This window comes from Salvelinus sp. IW2-2015, linkage group LG8 (assembly GCF_002910315.2).
Source record: "Salvelinus sp. IW2-2015 linkage group LG8, ASM291031v2, whole genome shotgun sequence".
NCBI lineage: Eukaryota > Metazoa > Chordata > Actinopteri > Salmoniformes > Salmonidae > Salvelinus > Salvelinus sp. IW2-2015.
Genome location: NC_036848.1, coordinates 3936951 through 3955316, shown reverse-complemented (window position 1 = coordinate 3955316; position 18366 = coordinate 3936951). Strand labels below are relative to the sequence as shown.

The 18366-nt window shown below is 40.2% G+C and overlaps 1 protein-coding gene across 2 annotated transcripts; it reads right to left on the bottom strand.

The window, feature by feature from the left end:
• Nucleotides 1-2557: 2557 nt before the first annotated feature.
• Nucleotides 2558-18320, bottom strand: LOC111967267 (phospholipase A and acyltransferase 4). 2 transcript variants are annotated; one of them, XM_023992161.2, is made up of 6 exons: nt 18229-18320; nt 9295-9399; nt 8912-9020; nt 4449-4585; nt 3416-3547; nt 2558-3213 (listed from the first exon to the last, which is right to left on the bottom strand). In XM_023992161.2, exons 2-6 carry the CDS (start codon nt 9307-9309, stop codon nt 3085-3087), a joined length of 522 nt encoding a protein of 173 aa, XP_023847929.1. In that variant the 5' UTR covers nt 9310-9399; nt 18229-18320; the 3' UTR covers nt 2558-3084. The 2 variants fall into 2 exon arrangements, with proteins under 2 accessions (XP_023847929.1, XP_023847930.1); XM_023992162.2 differs by having other exon boundaries at nt 18214-18300.
• Nucleotides 18321-18366: the final 46 nt, after the last annotated feature.

The window sequence follows — 18366 nt, the reverse complement described above, 5'->3', positions numbered from 1 at the left end:
TCCTCCTATATATTTATGGAGTCACTTAGCTATTTAAAATCAAATCATATAGTGCAAGATAATTCTGCCCATCAACTATCTTGTCAGATTGGTAGTGTTGGGTGGGTCAAGGGAAAGAGAAGGTTCTGTTTGATGGCAGCATTGTTTACTGGGGTTAGGTGGTCAGATGAACTGTGCTCTGTGATTTTTAAATATGTTGTGGGTGGCGAGGGAGGTAAGTCCAGTGAAATCAGATGCGTTGTTTTATAGAGATGGAATCTTGTGTATAATGAACAATTCCCAAAATAAAACCATGACAAAAAAAGTGTTATGCGAAAGGGTGTGAACTGTTTTACAAATATATATTCAGAACAATTCCTACTTCTGCCAACATCCAAATCCACTGGAAAATTCCTTGTGGGGCAACAGAGGTGTTTCTGTTTACTAAGAGAAGTATGTTAATCAGACCACAAACCTAGAGACCAAATAATGTTTATTAAAAATGTAGAAACTTACAGAGCATGTCAAGACCAGATCAACTAATCTAAAATGACGAGGTTCAGTTTATTCATTATCAATATATTTCAACTTAATTCATGTGCAAACAAGTTTATGGATCAAACACCGGTTAAGATGAAATATTTTCAATCCAACATCTAGAAATTGCTAGTATACTCATGAATAAAGATTTTGTTCATAATGCTGTCAGTCATTTCAAGGCGATATAAGGAGCATTAGATGTATCCAGTGGCGGGGCAAACTCCCCCAAAATATTTTAGATGCATGCCAGCAAAGCCACAACACTAAACACTATAAACACTGTGACAAACTGTTAAAGCCGACATAAAGCTGTCCCAACAGCAGAGCTTTCTGTTCAGCACCATGGAGTGAATCCTTACCACCGCTACACCTGGTTATCAGTGGAGCCTTGTCTGGCAGCAAAGCAGTTCATTCAGCCTCATTTACTGCCTTTAAAAAAAWWTTGCTGATATGGCTGACTTGCTTGAACAAATGTGGTTTCTACTGACAATTGAGATGTACAAACTATGGCAGAAGGGGACGACGAGCGGATACGAGGCAATCCGTAATTTCTATTAAAATATTAATGAGCGAGCTAGGATGGACATAGTCAATATAACTATTTGTTCTGCACTTTTGAAATGTACAGCGACAGAATTTAGAACATGGGCCGTTCTAACAGTATTCTCCCTGTACACCAAGTCAGAACCGTAGGATAAATAAAGTGGGCATATAAGCAGAAAATGAAAGCTCTTACAATATTCAATGATTATATTTCTCTAAAACAGGCTATAGGCTACATGTACACCTCCAAGTCAGAACAGTAGGCTAAGTTATGAGGGGGAAAGGGACCAAATTATTAAGGTGAGGCACATGGGCTACTAACAGCTTACTACACAACATACACTTAGTATTACTTTCTTARCTACGGTATACATACCTCACTGGCATATTTCATAATTTATGCAGCAGCATACAATACATTTTTTGACTCACCTTGTTGTGCTGTGCTCACTTGAACAGGAAGGTGGCACGGCGGTCCTTGTGGAAAATTTTGTCATCAAAGTCTGGCATTCTCTGGATTTATGGTGCTTTCAAGACAACTGGGAACTGGGGAAAATAACAAGGTTGAATCATGACTTCAGTGGTCTTCAGGTCAGAGCTCTAGAAAGAGGCCAGAGTTCCTGACTTGGAATTACAAGTGGGATGACCGTTAAAAACGTCTTTTCCCAGTCGGAGCTAGTTTTTTTCAGAGTTCCCAGTTCTCTTGAACTGACTGAAGTCTGAGATATCCCAGTTCTGAGTTTCCAGTTGTTTTGAACGTGGCAGAAGTCATGCTGGATTGAGAGCATGGCCAATGTACTACAAATTTTCTCGCCCATGGTGTTGAATGTTTATTATTTTAAGCTTGGAAAAGAGACCCTTAAACCCAGACTTGGACCACACACCCACTCCACTGAATAGCAGGCTAGTGATTGCTTTGCAACACTTGCAGTTAGCCACTGATTCCTTCCAAACCACTCATTGTTGAATTTGTGATTTCCAACTTTTTGTGTAATGTTTATGCCCAATGACCGATGAGCACCGATACGTTTTATCTATAATTTCTCTTCATATGACAAGGATTGAAAAGGATTTGCCAGTAGATTGTCGACTTGATTCATGATGATGACTGCTAGCTAAGATTTTTAAAGTATGATGTTGTCATGATCAGTCCAATCAAAGCTACAGTAGATATAACGTGATTTGCCATAATTTTTATCTGTGGCCAATGACCTTGAGCCTTCTTGGATGGGCACTTCTAATGTAACTCTATGGCAGCACCCAAGGGGTTTGAATTTTCAAGCTCTAGCCGTAGATTGTGCAGTGACGTAGTGTCCCCATGAGTGACAGAGCACTGAGACAATCACGGCACAACTAGAGAACATTACCAACCCCTACGCTCCGTATTTTCCGCTGGCTACCCCACCACCACAGAAAGCACTGAGCTAGGCTGAACCACCTCCGTTTTATTAACTCAATGATTTAAAAAAWAATAATAACATGCAAAACAGGCACACATTTTTAAAATATATTTTTATTTTTTATTAGCTAAACAGGTGGGGCTCAAGACAGCCCACTGGACGTATCCACTCCGACCCTAACCAGGAGTAGTTCTGTGAGTCCTAAAGACAATTGACTTCATGATAGAAATATCAGAACTTCCGTGGAATACCATTTTATCCCATTATAAACAGATCTCAGTCTACATAAATATGTTGAAACTTTAGTAGGGAAACTTAGTAGCTTATAAGTAACTGACAATTTTTTTGTTAAATCAGCTAGCAGCCTGCAAGGCTATGACACCTCCAAGGCTTTAAACCTCGGAATTATAACAAGACACTGTTCCTCGTTTCCTTTGTGCTTTCAAATCACGTCTGTGTAATTGTAAAAGTACAAAAAAAAAGATGTAGGGAAATACTCAAACCTCCCTTCTGAAAACAACAGAATTATTTAAGTGACGAGGGCAGTAGTACTGTAGTTGAATAATTAATCTCTATCAGGCTTATTGGTGATTGGCTGCTCAGGAAGCTATCATACAGGTGCTCACTTATATTCTCCTCCTTTATTCTTTTTGCTTCCACCTCCAAAGATGGCCGCCGCGACACCTGCAACAGCAAGGACTCCGAAGCCCACCATTGCGGCCATTCCCACTGTTTCCACAGCTTGCCGAACCTGGCAGAAAAAAACATTAATTTGAATGAATGACTGACTCAGAAATAGTCATAGCTACTTTGAATGTATAACAACAAGTAATCCAGTTACTCTACACTCTCTTGACACACATTCATAGCTTGAGAATGTCATTATGGCTCACAAGATAACTCTATGCTGAGCACAGTACACCTATTGATGAGCACCAGTCCATTGTACCTACCTGTCGAGACTCAGCCTTCCCATATCTCAGCTCTGTGACAAAGTGCTCACAGTTCCCCTTGAAGACACAGAAGGGCAGCTCCCGGTCCACATAGGCCTGGGCTTCCTTCAGTATCTCACAGATGGGTCTGACCTATAATAATATAATGCATGACATTTAGCAGATTATTTTATGCAAAGCAATTTATGCCATTTAGCAGACGTTTTTATCTTAAGCGAACTTACACTAGTGCATGCATACATTTTCATTTGGGTGGCCCCAGCGGGAATCAAAACACTATTCTGGCATTGCAAGCACCATGCTCTATCAACTGAGCCACATAGGATCACACAGGCTGGCACCTTATTCCCAGCGGTGGAAAAAGTACTCAATTGTCATACGTGAGTAAAAGTAAAGATACCTTAATAGAAAATGACTCAAGTAAAATTGAAAGTCACCCAGTAAAATACTACTTGAGTAAAAGTCTAAAAGTATTTGGTTTTAAATATACTTAAGTATCAAAAGTAAATGGAATTGCTAAAATGTACTTAAGTATCAAAAGTAAAAGTATAAACCATTTCAAATTCCTTCTATTAAATAAACCAGACAGAATCATTTTCTTTTATTAATTTATTGGCAGAGAGCCAAGGGCACACTCCAACACTCAGACGTCATTTACAAATGAAGCATTTGTGTTTAGTGAGTCCGCCAGATCAGAGGCAGTAGGGATGACCAGGGATGTTCTCTTGATAAGTGTGTGAACTGGACCATTTTTCTGTAAAAATGTAACGAGTACTTTTGGGTGTCAGGGAAAATGTAGGGAGTAAAAAGTACATATTTTTTTTAGGAACGTAGTGAAGTAAAAGTAAAAGTTGGCAAAAATATAAATAGTAAAGTACAGATACCCCCCCAAAATACTTAAGTAGTACTTTAAAGTATTTTTACTTAAGTACTTTACACCACTGCTTATTCCCTACATAGTGCACTATGTTTGACTAGGGCCCCATGGGGTGCTATTTTGGGTTGCAACAATACTGTACTTACTGGTACTGACCTGGTAATCCTGATCCAGCTGGTTGTTGATGCACCACTGATCATGCCCCACCACGTCCCAGATCTCTTCCTTCTTCACCTTAGCCTTGTCACTAAGCACAGACATCAGGCTGTTGGAACTGGCTCCAGAGACCTCGGCTGGGGAGCAAAGGGACATGGGAGAAGGAGAGGGAAAAGTTCCAAGGGAGGGGGTGCACAGACAAAACATGTCATAAAACATATCATCAGTACCAAAGATGAGTTTAAAGTTGAGTTTTGTCACATTAGTTTTTATCAGAAAGTATTCACTCCCCTTGACATTTTCCACATTTTTGTTGCGTTACAGCCTGAATTTAAAATGGAAGAAATTGAGATTTTGTGTCACTGGCCTACACACAATAACCCATAATGCCAAAGCGGAATGATGCTTTTTGAAATTTTTACAAATGAATTAAAAATGAAAATCTGAAATGTCTTCAGTCAATAAGTATTCAACCCCTTTGTTATGACAAGTCTAAATAAGTTCAGGGGTAATCACTTGCTTAACAAGTCACATAATACGTTTATTTTCTTCACCTTTCAGCAGAACAATATTCTAAAACACAGGGCCAAATATACACTGGAGTTGCTTACCAAGGCGACTATGAATGTTCCTGAGTGGCCTAGTAGCAGTTTTGACTTAAATCGTCTTGAAAATCTATGGAAAGACTTGAAAATAGCTGTCTAGCAATAATCAACAACCAACTTGACTGAGCTTGAAGATTATTTTTAAGAATAATGAGCAAATATAGTACAATCCAAGTGTACAATATCTCTTAGAGACTTACCCAGAAAGACTCACAGCTGTAAACGCTGCCAAATGTGTTTCTAACATTGACTCAGGGGATTGAATACTTATCTGCTTCTACACCTGCATTGCTTGCCGTTTGGGGTTTTAGGCTGGGTTTCTGTACAGCACTTTGAGATATCAGTTGATGTAAAAAGGGCTATATAAATAAATTTGATTTGATCAAATCAAGAAACAGTGCATTCAGAAAGTATTCAGGCCCCTTGACTTTTTCCACATTTTGTTACGTTACAGACTTATTCTAAAATTACAAAATGTCCACATCAATCTACGCACAATACCCGAAAATAGCAAAGCAAAAACAGGTTTTTAGAATTGCTAGCAAATGTATAAAAATAAAAACTGAAATACCTTATTTACATAAGTATTCAGACCCTTTGCTATGACACTCGAAATTGAGCTCAGGTGCATCCGGCTTCCATTGATCATCCTTGAGATGTTTCAACAACTTGATTGGAGTCCACCTGTGGTAAATTCAATTGATTGGGAATGATTTAGAAAGGCACACACCTCTCTATATAAGGTCCCACAGTTGACAGTGCTTGTCATAGCAAAAACCAAGTCATGAGGTCGAAGGAATTGTCAGTAGAGCTCCGAGACAGGATTATGTTGAGGCACAGAGCTTCGGAAGGGTACCAACAAATTTCTGCAGCATTGAAGGTCCCCAAGAACATAGCGGCCTCCATCATTCTTAAATGAAAGAAGTTTAGAACCACCAAGACTCTTCCTAGAGCTGGCCGCCCGGCCAAACTGAGCAATCGGGGGAGAAGGGACTTGGTTAGGGAGGTGACCAAGAACCCGATGGTCACTCTGAGAGAGCTCCAGAGTTCCTCTGTGGAGATGGGAGAATCTCCCAGAAGGACAACCATCTCTGCAGCACTCCACCAATCAGGCCTTTATGGTAAAGTGGCCAGACGGAAGCCACTCCTCAGTAAAAGGCACATGACAGCCCGCTAGGACTCAAAACATGAGAAACAAGATTCTTTGGTCTCATTAAACCAAGATTGAACTCTTTGGCCTGAACGCCAAGCATCACGTCTGGAGGAAACCTGGCACCATCCCTACGGTGAAGCATGGTGGTGGCAGGGGACTGGGAGACTAGTCATAATTGAAGGAAAGATGAACGGAGCAAGTACAAGCATCTAGCATCATACCCAAGAAGACTCAAGGCTGTAATCGCTGCCAAAGGTGCTTCAACAAAGTACTGCGTAAACGGTCTGAATACTTATGTAAATGTGATATTTCAGTTTTGTATTTTTTATCAATTTTCAAACATTTATTAAAACCTGTTTTTGCTTTGTCATTATGGGGTATTGTATGTAGATTGATGAGGGAAAAAAAACAATTTACTCAGTTTTGGAATAAGGCTGTAACGTAACAAAATGTGGAAAAAGTCAAGGGGTCTGAAWACTTTCCGAATGCACAGTATATTAGTGTTTTATTTTCCATTATTTAAATTCGTTTTAATTCCACTTTGATATTAGCGTATTTTGTGTAGATCCTTGAAAGGAAATGATAATTAAATCAATTTTAATCCTACTTTGTAACCACAAAATGTGGAAAAAGTACTTTCTGAAGCCATTGTCTGTACTCTATATCTACAGTGCCTTGCAAAAGTATTCTTGCCCCCTTGGCATTTTTCCTATTTTGCTTCATTACAACCTGTAATTTAAATAGATTTTTATTTGGATTTCATGTAATGGACATAGACAAAATAGTCCAAATTGTGAAGTGAAATTTAAAAAATAACTTGTTTAAAAAAAAATCTGAAAAATAAAAAACGGAAAAGTGGTGCGTGCATATGTATTCGCACCCTTTGCTATGAAGCCCCTAAATAAGATCTGGTGCAACCAATTACCTTCAGAAGTCACATAATTAGTTAAATAAAGTCCACCTGTGTGCAATCCAAGTGTCACATGATCTCAGTATATATACACCTGTTCTGAAAGGTCCAAGAGTCTGCAACACCATCAGATGGGGCCACAGTGTCTCCTGACCCCTCCTGTCTCAGCCTCCAGTATTTATGCTGCAGTAGTTTATGTGTCGGGGGGCTAGGATCAGTCTGTTATATCTGGAGTACTTCTCCTGTCTTATCCGGTGTCCTGTGTGAATTTAAGTATGCTCTCTCTAATTCTCTCTTTCTTTCTCTCTTTCTTTCTTTCTCTCTCTCGGAGGACCTGAGCCCTAGGACCATGCCTCATGGAACTGGCATGATGACTCCTTGCTTGTCCCAGTCCACCTGGCCGTGCTGCTGCTCCAGTTTCAACTGTTCTGCCGTGGCTATGGAACCCTGACCTGTTCACCGGACTGCTACCCTGTCCCAGACCTGCTGTTTTCAACTCTCTAGAGACAGCAGGAGCTGTTAGAGATACTGTTAATGATCGGCTATGAAAAAGCCAACTGACATTTACTCCGAGTGCTGACTTACTGCACCCTCGACAACTACTGTGATTATTATTATTTGACCATGCTGGTCATTTATGAACATTTGAACATCTGGCCATGTTCTGTTATAATCTCCACCCGGCACAGCTAGAAGAGGACTGGCCACCCCTCATAGCCTGGTTCCTCTCTAGGTTTCTTCCTAGGTTTGGACTTTCTAGGGAGTTTTTCCTAGCCATCGTGCTTCTACACCTGCCATTGCTTGCTGTTTGGGTTTTAGGCTGGTTTCTGTACAGCACTTTGAAGATATCAGCTGATGTAAGAAGGGCTATATAAATACATTTGATTTGATTTGATTTAAGCAAAGGGCACCACCAAGCAAGCGGCACTATGAAGACCAAGGAGCTCTACAAACAGGTCAGGGACAAAGTTGTGGACAAGTACAGATCAGTTGGGTTATAAAAAAAATATCAGAAACTTTGAACATCCCACGGAGCAACATTAAATCCATTATTAAAAAATTGAAAGAATATGGCACCAAAACAAACCTGCCAAGAGAGGGCCGCCCACCAAAACTCACATACCAGGCAAGGAGGGCATTAATCAGAGAGACAACAAAGAGACCAAAGATAACCCTGAAGGAGCTGCAAAGCTCCACAGCGGAGATTGGAGTATCTGTCCATAGGACCACTTTAAGCCGTACACTCCACAGAGCTGGGCTTTACGGAAGAGTGKCCAGAAAAAAGCCATTGCTTAAAGAAAAAAATAGGCAAACACGTTTGGTGTTCGCCAAAAGGCATGCGGGATACTCCCCAAACATATGGAAGAAGGTACTCTGGTAAGATGAGACTAAAATTGAGCTTTTTGGCCATCAAGGAAAACGCTTTGTCTGGCACAAACCCAACACCTCTCATCACCCCGAGAACACCGATGTTTTTCATCGGCAAAAGTATTGACTTTAGGGGGGTGAATAGTTATGCACGCTCAAGTTCTGTTTTTTTTGTCTTATTTCTAGTTTGTTTCAAAATAAAAAATATTTTGCATCTTCAAAGTGGTAGGCATGTTGTTTAAATCAAATGATACAAACCCTCCAAAAATATATTTTAATTCCAGGTTGTAAGGCAACAAAATAGAAACAATTCCAAGGGGGGTGAATACTTTCGCAAGCCACTGTATGTAGGCTACTGTATRTAAATTGTTGAGTGCACTATATCTTCTAAAATAAAGATTTGATCATACTCAATAGTATAACTCACAGGGTGGGGCCAGGTGAATGACAAAACCGTCACCAACGTACAAAGTCCAGTGCTGGTAGTTCCCTCTGAATATCTCTATCAGGTCCCCTGGCTCTGGCTTCTCATCGTACTGTCAAGGGAGAAATAATAAGTATGATTTAGCAAATCTGTGTATTGCCACATACAGGGGTGTTGTTGCTAGACACCCTCTTGTTGAAGTATGCAACCGCCAACCAACTGCCAAGTATGCCGTTCTGAAAGGGAAAGTGCTCAGATCTGGGAACAAAACTAAGTTCTTCGTCGTGCAAACACTATTTTGTACAAACAAAATGCAAATATTTGCATAAAAACAGACTACACAGAGACAGTGGACACAATCAACATTTGTATTGGACTTTACTTACCAATGTTGGAGCCATGGTTACCGTTATTTCCTTTCCACAGCTTTGATTTCCCTTCTGCTTGTAAATAACTTTACGTTTCCTATTTCCTGAGCTTTTATCTCGACCCTGTAAAGTCAGAACAAAATCTATGGGTTATATTTAGGGGGCCTGTTTTCCTAAGACATTAGCTAACAAAATATTAGACAATCTATTGGCTAATAAACTAGATACTGATCTAATTTCACTATGTTCTGGTGTCTATAAAAAATCAGTGGAGTGTATTCATGGATGCCAAGGGGAGCCAGGCTACACCAAAAAAGAAGGGGGAAAAAAGAAAATATATAATTTTTCAATGACATTTGTCTCTCTGTTTCAGAATTTTTCTTCAATTCCCAAGAGGCTGAATGTATCTCTGGAGCAAGATAGCTGCCAAAAGGTTAAACGTACGTATCGTTAGGATCGTAAGAAAATCCATATGTAAATTGTTAGGATCCTAAGAAAAGCCATATGTGAAACAGAAAACGTAACCGTTAAATTAGATCTGTAAACGTACAAACCCTATGTTACGACTATGAATGAACATTTACACGTTCAATTCTTACTTTACGTCTCCCTTTACTCGGTTACAGATATTTTTTATACGCACAAACTTTTGTCAGGAATGTGACATCTGCAAAGGACATGAACCGAATGTAACTAGTCAAAGATAGCTAGTCAATCAAGCAACTCTAGCCAAGATGTTATAGTTGATTTGCAGCTTCCGGTTTCATTTCCAGAATAAAAGTCTAGAGCTTGTTTTAGAACAGCATTCGATAAGGACGTTATAACAGTAGATGACGTAATACAGGCTTGGGCCTTCAGCAAATGACTTGTGTGAGAATTGTATTATAAAGACACAGAAGACCCTTGTCTAGAATAACCGCCTGAGCTGCAAAATAGAAAGTAAATATGATTTAGGCTCGGCCTATTYCACTATCTAAATATGCCATACTGTTGTGTGTTATTTAACAGTCATATAATTGCATCATTTATTTTTTATAGCCGCGTGGGGGCTACTGAGGTGATCATGTACACTTTTTCCAGTATTTGGGAGCACGGACTGTAGGCCTTATACAAGGCATTTTGACTGTTGTATTTGCGAATTCCACTCTGTATGTAGGCTTATAGCCATTTGCATTGCACAACCCCATCACGCAGAGGCTATATCCATATCAATAAACTAGATTAAAGAAATATTGATTAAGTCTAGGCTATAACCTGTCCTGAGCTAAAAAGCCAAGGGGTCCCAAATGGTCAAGACTATGAATAGCCTATTCTTATTGCCAGATTGGTTTTCCCTGTCCTATTAGCCACTGCATGTGCTTCTTCAACTATCCTATTAGCCACTGCATGTGCTTCTTCAACTATTTAGTTTCAAATGTATTTAAAGGCTATATTTAGAGGCCTGTGAGCTGGGGTCTCTTTTTAAGGGGAGGCCTATAATAAAAACAGTAATAAAATACAAATAGAGTTCTACAATTATTCTGCAAGACACCAGTACCCAAAATGATAGCCTAAATTGCAATGCCTACAAGTTTGTGGATAGGCCTAAATTAAACATTGAATTATTAGTAATATAGAATGGAGACTTTTAACTTGAAAACATGCAGGATACCTCTTTCCGGTTTCCCTGACTTCCGTTTTTTTATACTGTGTTATGCTTGTTCACATAGTACTCCTCACAAGTTTTTATTGTTGGTGAGATGAAATTGCCAAAACTCTGAAAGGTATTATTGTACATCAGAATTGCAACACAACATTTTTTCAAGAACAAAAGTTTTGTCCGTAATCATAACATGGTGTTTATATGTTCACAGATGAAATTTCACATTTACGTTTCATGTTTCACGCATGGCTTTTCTTACGACCCTAACAATTTACGTATGGATTTTCTTACGATCCTAACGATTCATACGTTCAACCTTTTGGCAGCTATCTGGCTCCATATGTATCTCACCGGAGAAAGCATGTGAGCGACCAAAACAGTGCCCCTCTGTCTCTTTATGTGTAGGCCATCTATCTGATGCTGTCTGGTCCAAATGAGTATGACAATGTTGCCGCCCATAGCATTGAATGGAATGCAAGGGAAGCATGCGTGCATTTGGCTTACCTTGATAAAAAAGTATAAAAAATTTGCCAATCAGCGTTGAGCTAAACTGAGCGAGCTCAACTGTGAATGTTCTTGGCGTACCAAAAGAAAGTGTCAAGGGAAGCCAGCTTGGATTTTGGTGTCACTCCTATCAAATCGCATTGAGCGCATACGTCATTGACAGAAACAACTTGAATTGTTGCATCATGTTGTGTTGTTGTCCTCCGGTGGCTAGCTAAAATTGTCCCTTTCCTAAATTAGCCATGGATGGCGATAGGGATTTGGACATGTGGTTTTACTTAATTCTCCTTACTGGCCAATGATTGTAACGGCGACTCTGATCCAACCATTAATTCATACATTGTTGTGTCCCTGGCCTGAAAGGATGGAAGTTCAATATGTAGCTAGATGTTGAAGGGTAATGTTAACGAGCTAACGTTGCCCATGAATGGAAGTTAGGCTAGCAAACAACCATTTTAGCAAGGTAGCCTAGGACAACAAGAAATAAAAGCCTGTACTGTATGACAGAGTGATAGACGGTTTTGTCAACATGAAAGAGAGGAGGATGGCATTGGAGTTTCTCTACAAGTAGGGTGTCAACATATTTTTCTACTTGCACAAACGCACACATAGAAATCAGAACCATGGACAGCCGCATCTTAAATATATATATAGAGAGAGCGAACAGACACAGAGAGCATGGGCTCCTGAGTTCTTCTGCAAAAAGATAGAATTTAGAGTTGGATAAATGTAAATATACTTGAATTTTTTCACTAGGACATCAAAACATCAAAACCTTCATTCCAAATCACAATTCCATACCTAAAACCTTAATTTTGAACAAAATTACCTGAATGGACTATTACTACCAAGGATTATCAAGAAGAAAAAAAACTTCTAACAAACCAAAACCTGCATAAGAAACACAGCGGAACATGGAAATACCATCCAACAGAAAACTAGGTGAGTAATGTTCAGTCTGAACTTACTTCTGAAGCCAAAAATTAAAAGACAATCGCTAGGTAATTTTGTTATATAAAGCTTAATAAATAAGGCTACGAAGCTACCAAGCTGCTAGGAAAGAAACTGACTGAAATTCGCACAGAAGTGTGGAGTGAGAGGTGTGGAAACTCTTGAGCCTAACAATGGCAGGAGAGTTTCACAGCACCACCCCCCCGCCCCATTGGTGCAGAGGTAATTAAAATACAGTACCCCCTGGATTTATCTCTATTTTTAACTGTAAATTACATCAATAAGAAACAATATTGTTGCTTTGATCACATCAGAAGATATCCTCCTCAGAATCTCCAAAATACAACAGCCACAGAACAACTTTACTTGGACGTCTTAAAGGACCATTCCCCGTCACTCACACTGTTGGGGCGAGTGACTCTGAGTCTTACAATGGCTAGCCCCAAGTCGTTATATTTTTCTCTGGTGCTTTATGCTATTTGCCTCATGACTCCTGCGTGCTTTGTTGACTATGAACTTCTTGTTTACCCAACCGTGGGACAGACTATGTTTGTTCCCAAACTCGGGACTCTGACTCTCTATTGGTTACACAGACTCTTGGCCACCCATCCTATTCTAACCACCTCTCGCCAGCTTTGTATTCATGTTACCTGATGAAATTGCTTTACAATATGATCTTGTGCATGTATACCCTGGCCCATTTACTGTTGCTAACCCCAATTCTGGTTTCTGCTCTGATATCTGCTTCACGGATTTCTGCTCTCGTAAAAGCCTGGGTTTTCTGCATGTTAACACTAGAAGGTTATTACATAAAATGGATCAATTGAAAGTTTGGGTTCACAGCTCCAATCCAGATGTGTTGGTTATTACTGAGACGTGGTTAAGAAAGAGGGTTTTGAACACTGGTGTTAACCTTTCTGGTTATAACCTTTTTCGGCAAGACAGATCTTCCAAAGATGGGGGAGTGGCAATCTTTACCAAGGCCACCTTCAGTGCTCGGTTGTCTCCACCAAGTCTGTCCCCAAACAATTCGATTTGCTGGTTTTACGCATTAAACTTTCAAATAACTCTTTGTTGACTGTTGCTGGGTGTTATCGGCCACCATGATCCCCTCTGTCGAAGACACCTGTACCATCTTTTTTTATATTTTCAGTGGTATCGTTAACAAATACGCACCCATAAAGAAAACGATAATTAAAAATATGTTCAGTCCCTGGTTCGACCGTGATCTGTCAGAGTTACTCCACCTCAAGAATTCTACTTGGCAAATCGCTCGGCACACACATACTCAGGCTGACTGGCTCTCGTTCAGGCAAATTAGAAATAAGTGCTCTCAGGCGATCAAGAAGGCCAAAGTGAGTTACTTTAAGGAGCAGTTCTCTCTCTGTGGATCTAACTGCAAAAAGTTCTGGAAAACGTTTAAAGACCTGGAGAATAAACCCTCCTCCTCACAGCTGCCCATGTCCCTTAATGTTGATGATGTGGTTGTTACTGACAAGGAGCACATGGCTGAGCTCTTTAATCATCACTTCATTAAGTCAGGATTCCTATTTGACTCTGCCATGACTCCTTGAACCATTCAACATTTCATCACATCCCACCCCTTCTAATGTGACTATCCCTGATGCTGCTCCATCTTTTTCCCCTGCCCCGCTACAAAGTTTCTCCCTGCAGGCGGTCACTGAGTCCGAGGTGCTAGAGTAGCTCCTTAAACTTGACCCCCAAAAAACATCTGGGCCAGATGRTTTAGACACTTTCTTCTTTAAGGTTGCTGCCCCTATCATCGCAAAGCCTGTCTCTCCTCTCTGGGGAGGTTCCCAGTGCTTGTAAGGCAGCCACCGGGCATCCTTTATTTAAAGGGGGAGACCAAGCTGATCCTAACTGTTATAGGCCTATTTCTATTTTGCCCTGTTTATCAAAAGTGTTGGAAAAACTTGTCAAAAATCCACTGACTGGCTTTCTTGACGTCTATAGTATTCTCTCTCACAATCTGGTTTCCGCTTAGGTTCTGGATGTGTCACTGCAACCTTAAAGGTCCTCAATGATGTCACCATTGCCCTTGATTCTAAGCAATGTTGTGCTCCTATTTTTATTGACTTGGCCAAAGCATTTGATACGCTAGACCATTCCATTCTTGTGGGCCGGCTAAGGAGTATTGGTGACTCTGAGGGGTCTTTGGCCTGGTTTGCTAACTACCTCTCTCAAAGAGTGCAGTGTATAAAGTCAGAACATCTGCTGTCTCAGCCACTGTCTGTCACCAAGGGAGTACCACCAAGGCTCAATCCTAGGTCCCACGCTCTTCTCAATTTACATCAACAACATAGCTCAAGCAGTAGGAAGCTCTCTCATCCATTTATATGCAGATGATACAGTCTTATACTCAGCTGGCCCCTCCCCGGATTTTGTGTTAAACGCTCTGCAACAAAGCTTTCTTAGTATCCAACAAGCTTTCTCTGTCTTTAACCTTGTTCTGAACAACTCTAAAACAAAGATCATGTGGTTTGGTAGCAAGAATGCCCCTCTCCCCACCGGTGTGATTGCTACCTCTGAGGGTTTAGAGCTTAAGGTAGTCACCTCATACAAGTACTTGGGAGTATGGCTAGATGGTACACTGTCCTCTCAGCACATATCAAAGCTGCAGGCTAAGGTTAAATCTAGACTTGGTTTCCTCTATCGTAATCGCTCCTCTTTCACCCCAGTTGCCAAACTAACCCTGATTCAGATGACCATCCTACCCATGTTAGACTACGGAGACGTGATTTATAGATCGGCAGGTAAGAGTGCTCTCGAGCGGCTAGATGTTCTTTACCATTCGGCAATCAGATTTGCCACCAATGCTCCTTATAGGACACATCACTGCACTCTATACTACTCTGTAAACTGGCCATCTCTGTATACCCGTCTCAAGGCCCACTGGTTGATGCTTATTTATAAAACCCTCTTAGGCCTCAGTCCCCCCTATCTGAGATACCTACTGCAGTCCTCATCCTCCAACATACAACACCCGTTCTGCCAGTCACATTCTGATAAACAGTTCCCAAAGCACACAGATCCCTGGGTCGCTCCTCTTTTCAGTTCTCTGCAGCTAAGGACTGGAACGAGCTGCAAAAAACACTCAAACTGGACCGTTTTATCTACATCTGTTCATTCAAAGACTCAATCATGGACACTCTTACTGACAGTTGTGGCTGCTTTGAGTGATGTATTGCTGTCTCTACCTTCTTGCTCTTTGTGGTGTTGTCTGTGCCCAATAATGTTTGTACCATTGTTTGTGCTGTGTCATGACTCTCCTTTGAGGATCCAAAGATCAGGTTACAGTGGATCAGCGTCTACAGAGCCCTCTCACCCGCAGAGGGGGGAAGGGATTGATGTGGGGGGTTTTATGACACCTCACGTCGATCATAAATTGTAGGCAGCAGACGACTCCTTTTGGTCTCTAGTATGGGTGAATGGAATGTCTCTTTGTTACAGAAGATTTTGCCACAAACATAATATCCAACAAGGAACACTGGGACAATATATTTCAACATCTGAATGTTGGGAATGATGAAAGATGGAATTTGGAAAATAAATGTCTATTTTGTGATGTCATTAAAAATGGTATAAACACGTTATAACAAAAAATGTGTAACTTGAGGAGCTTTTACACTGTGTATATCAGGTTTACATCCTTTACGTGGTGTAGAAAATATCAAGGATGAAGAGAATGTTTTTGTGATGATAGGATTGTGATTTTAGTTCTCTAATAAGAACATAGTAATTATAATACTTTGCCTCTTAACTAGCCATGCCTCAGGGAGCCCAGTGAGCATGTCATCATGATGAAAATGTCCCTTTTACCCAGAGGGTGTAAAAGATTGAGTTAAGAATTAACATACCAGACTAAACGGACCATAAGCTGCAGCTAGGTCACGACCAATGAAAATCAACATGAGGTTGAAGAAGACGAAGTAGCCTCTAACAGTCAATGTTACGGTTGAGTAGCTGTATCTAAGAAAGGGAATTTGAGTATGAACATCTGGTTACTCTTTTCAAATCATCGCCGACTACACTGCTTTCATCACCACTCGGGATCATCGACACGGCTGATTAGCCGTCTTCAGAAGACCACTCTTCCAGAACAAGTGCAAGTAAACAGACAACTAAGAAGGACATTGTGACCTGTTGTGGACAATCAGAGCCTTACACCTGAGAACGAAGGAGAAGGCCCATCCGAAGGAGAAGGCCCAATCGAACCCTTTTCACGAAGGCCTGGGTCCAACAGAGATACACGACAAAGACCTTCAACACGTAAATACATGCATTACTTCTTACCCAAAGAGGCAGCAGTTCAGGGCAAGGTATTAGGGTTACTGTGAGCGTAGTTCCCCAAAGTATCTAAGTGTTGTCTCTCTTTCTCTCTCTCTTTAACTCTCTATCTTTTGTAACAACTGTCATATTGTGTTAGTCCGCCAGGTACCTGTTGTCATCATATTAAGTTTCTAATCAATAACCTATACTGTGTGTGTGTGTGTCTGTGTGTATCCTGTGTTATCATTTAGTTTGTTAGTAAATAAATAATGAAATATATTTGTGTGGTACAAAATTATCAGTAAGACTCAGGTTTGTGCAGATTCAAGAAGTCTGTGATGTTCAGAATGAGACTGATATGAGGTAATGATTAATAAGTGACTGTTATCGATATATATATCCTTTAGGTAATTCGGGAGATGGTAACTCGTTAAACAATTTCTCCCGTGGTGCCCCAAAGTCMTAATGAGTTAATTGTTAGATGATTAATTTAATCTGGTAACAATTAAACATAGTAGGTAATTATTCGATAAATAACAGTCATCACATTAATGAGAGTCACATCACAACAGCTGCTACCATGTTGTGCTGCTGCCATGTTGTGTTGCTACCATGTTGTTGTCATGTTGTGTTGCTACCATGCTGTGTTTTTATGTGTTGCTGCCATGATGTTGTTGGCTTAGGTCTCTCTTTATGTAGTGTTGTGGTGTCTCTCATGTCGTGATGTGTGTTTTGTCCTATATTTTTATTTTATTTTGTATTTTGAATCCCAGCCCCCGTCCCCGCAGGAGGCCTTTTGCCTTTTTGTAGGCTGTCATTGCAAATAAGAATTTGTTCTTAACTGACTTGCCTAGTTAAATAAAGGTTAAATAAATAAAAAACGTATTATTTAGCTTACGTTGATTGGACTAAATTGTTTTTGGTATCTTTTAGTTGTCACTGTATTAGAGTAAGCAGAGGTGATTTGATGATGTTGAAATTGAAATGGTGTTGGAATAGTGGAGGCAACTCCTGTTTTCTTTGCAATTTGTGGTAAATATCTGTGGTTCTAAATCAATAGTTGTTTAGTGGTCCGAAAATGTCGGAAACAATAACTTGCTTGAGGTCATGTAACTGTCTATTACATGCAATATGCTATGTGGACTAAACCGAACAGAGGTTGCTATCCGGTTTTGTGATAAAACAAAGGTTTGGGTGAATTTATTCTGCAACTGTCTTATTGTCTCGGGCTTTAGGCCTAAATATCACTGTGGCAACATATTACTTAACAGGTTATAGAGAAAACAACACAATTATCACAACACATAGGTTGTAAAATGGCTTTTTTTCTGGCTTCCTCAGTGATTTTACCCACGCACCGCTACTGTAAAAAACATTAATTATGCAAGGAAATAGCTAGCTACTGTAGCTACGTTACTGTAACTGACCACAAACGGCACACAACATAGACTATGTTTGCATGCTGTCAAGACTTTCGATCCCATTTAGCTGGCTAGATATTTGTAATTCTCACAAGTACTTTAGTCCAGATAATCACTAAATACTTGTACCTTCTTATAACTTACAGTAAGTTCGGTGTCGTGGCTACGATGTTGATTGCTTTACATCGAACACAGAAATAACCTTAGACGTCAACGATCAGCTGACTCGAAAAAAAGCAAACAAATCCGAGGGCGTATCTCTGGCAGTGTGCGTGCTGACGT

Coding starts and splice junctions, on each gene's coding strand:
- LOC111967267 (XM_023992161.2), bottom strand. Junction 4,586..8,911: donor CATTCACCTGGCCCCACCCT/GTGAGTTATACT, acceptor TTTGCTCCCCAG/CCGAGGTCTCTGGAGCCAGT. Junction 3,214..3,415: donor GGAAGGCTGAGTCTCGACAG/GTAGGTACAATG, acceptor TTTTTCTGCCAG/GTTCGGCAAGCTGTGGAAAC.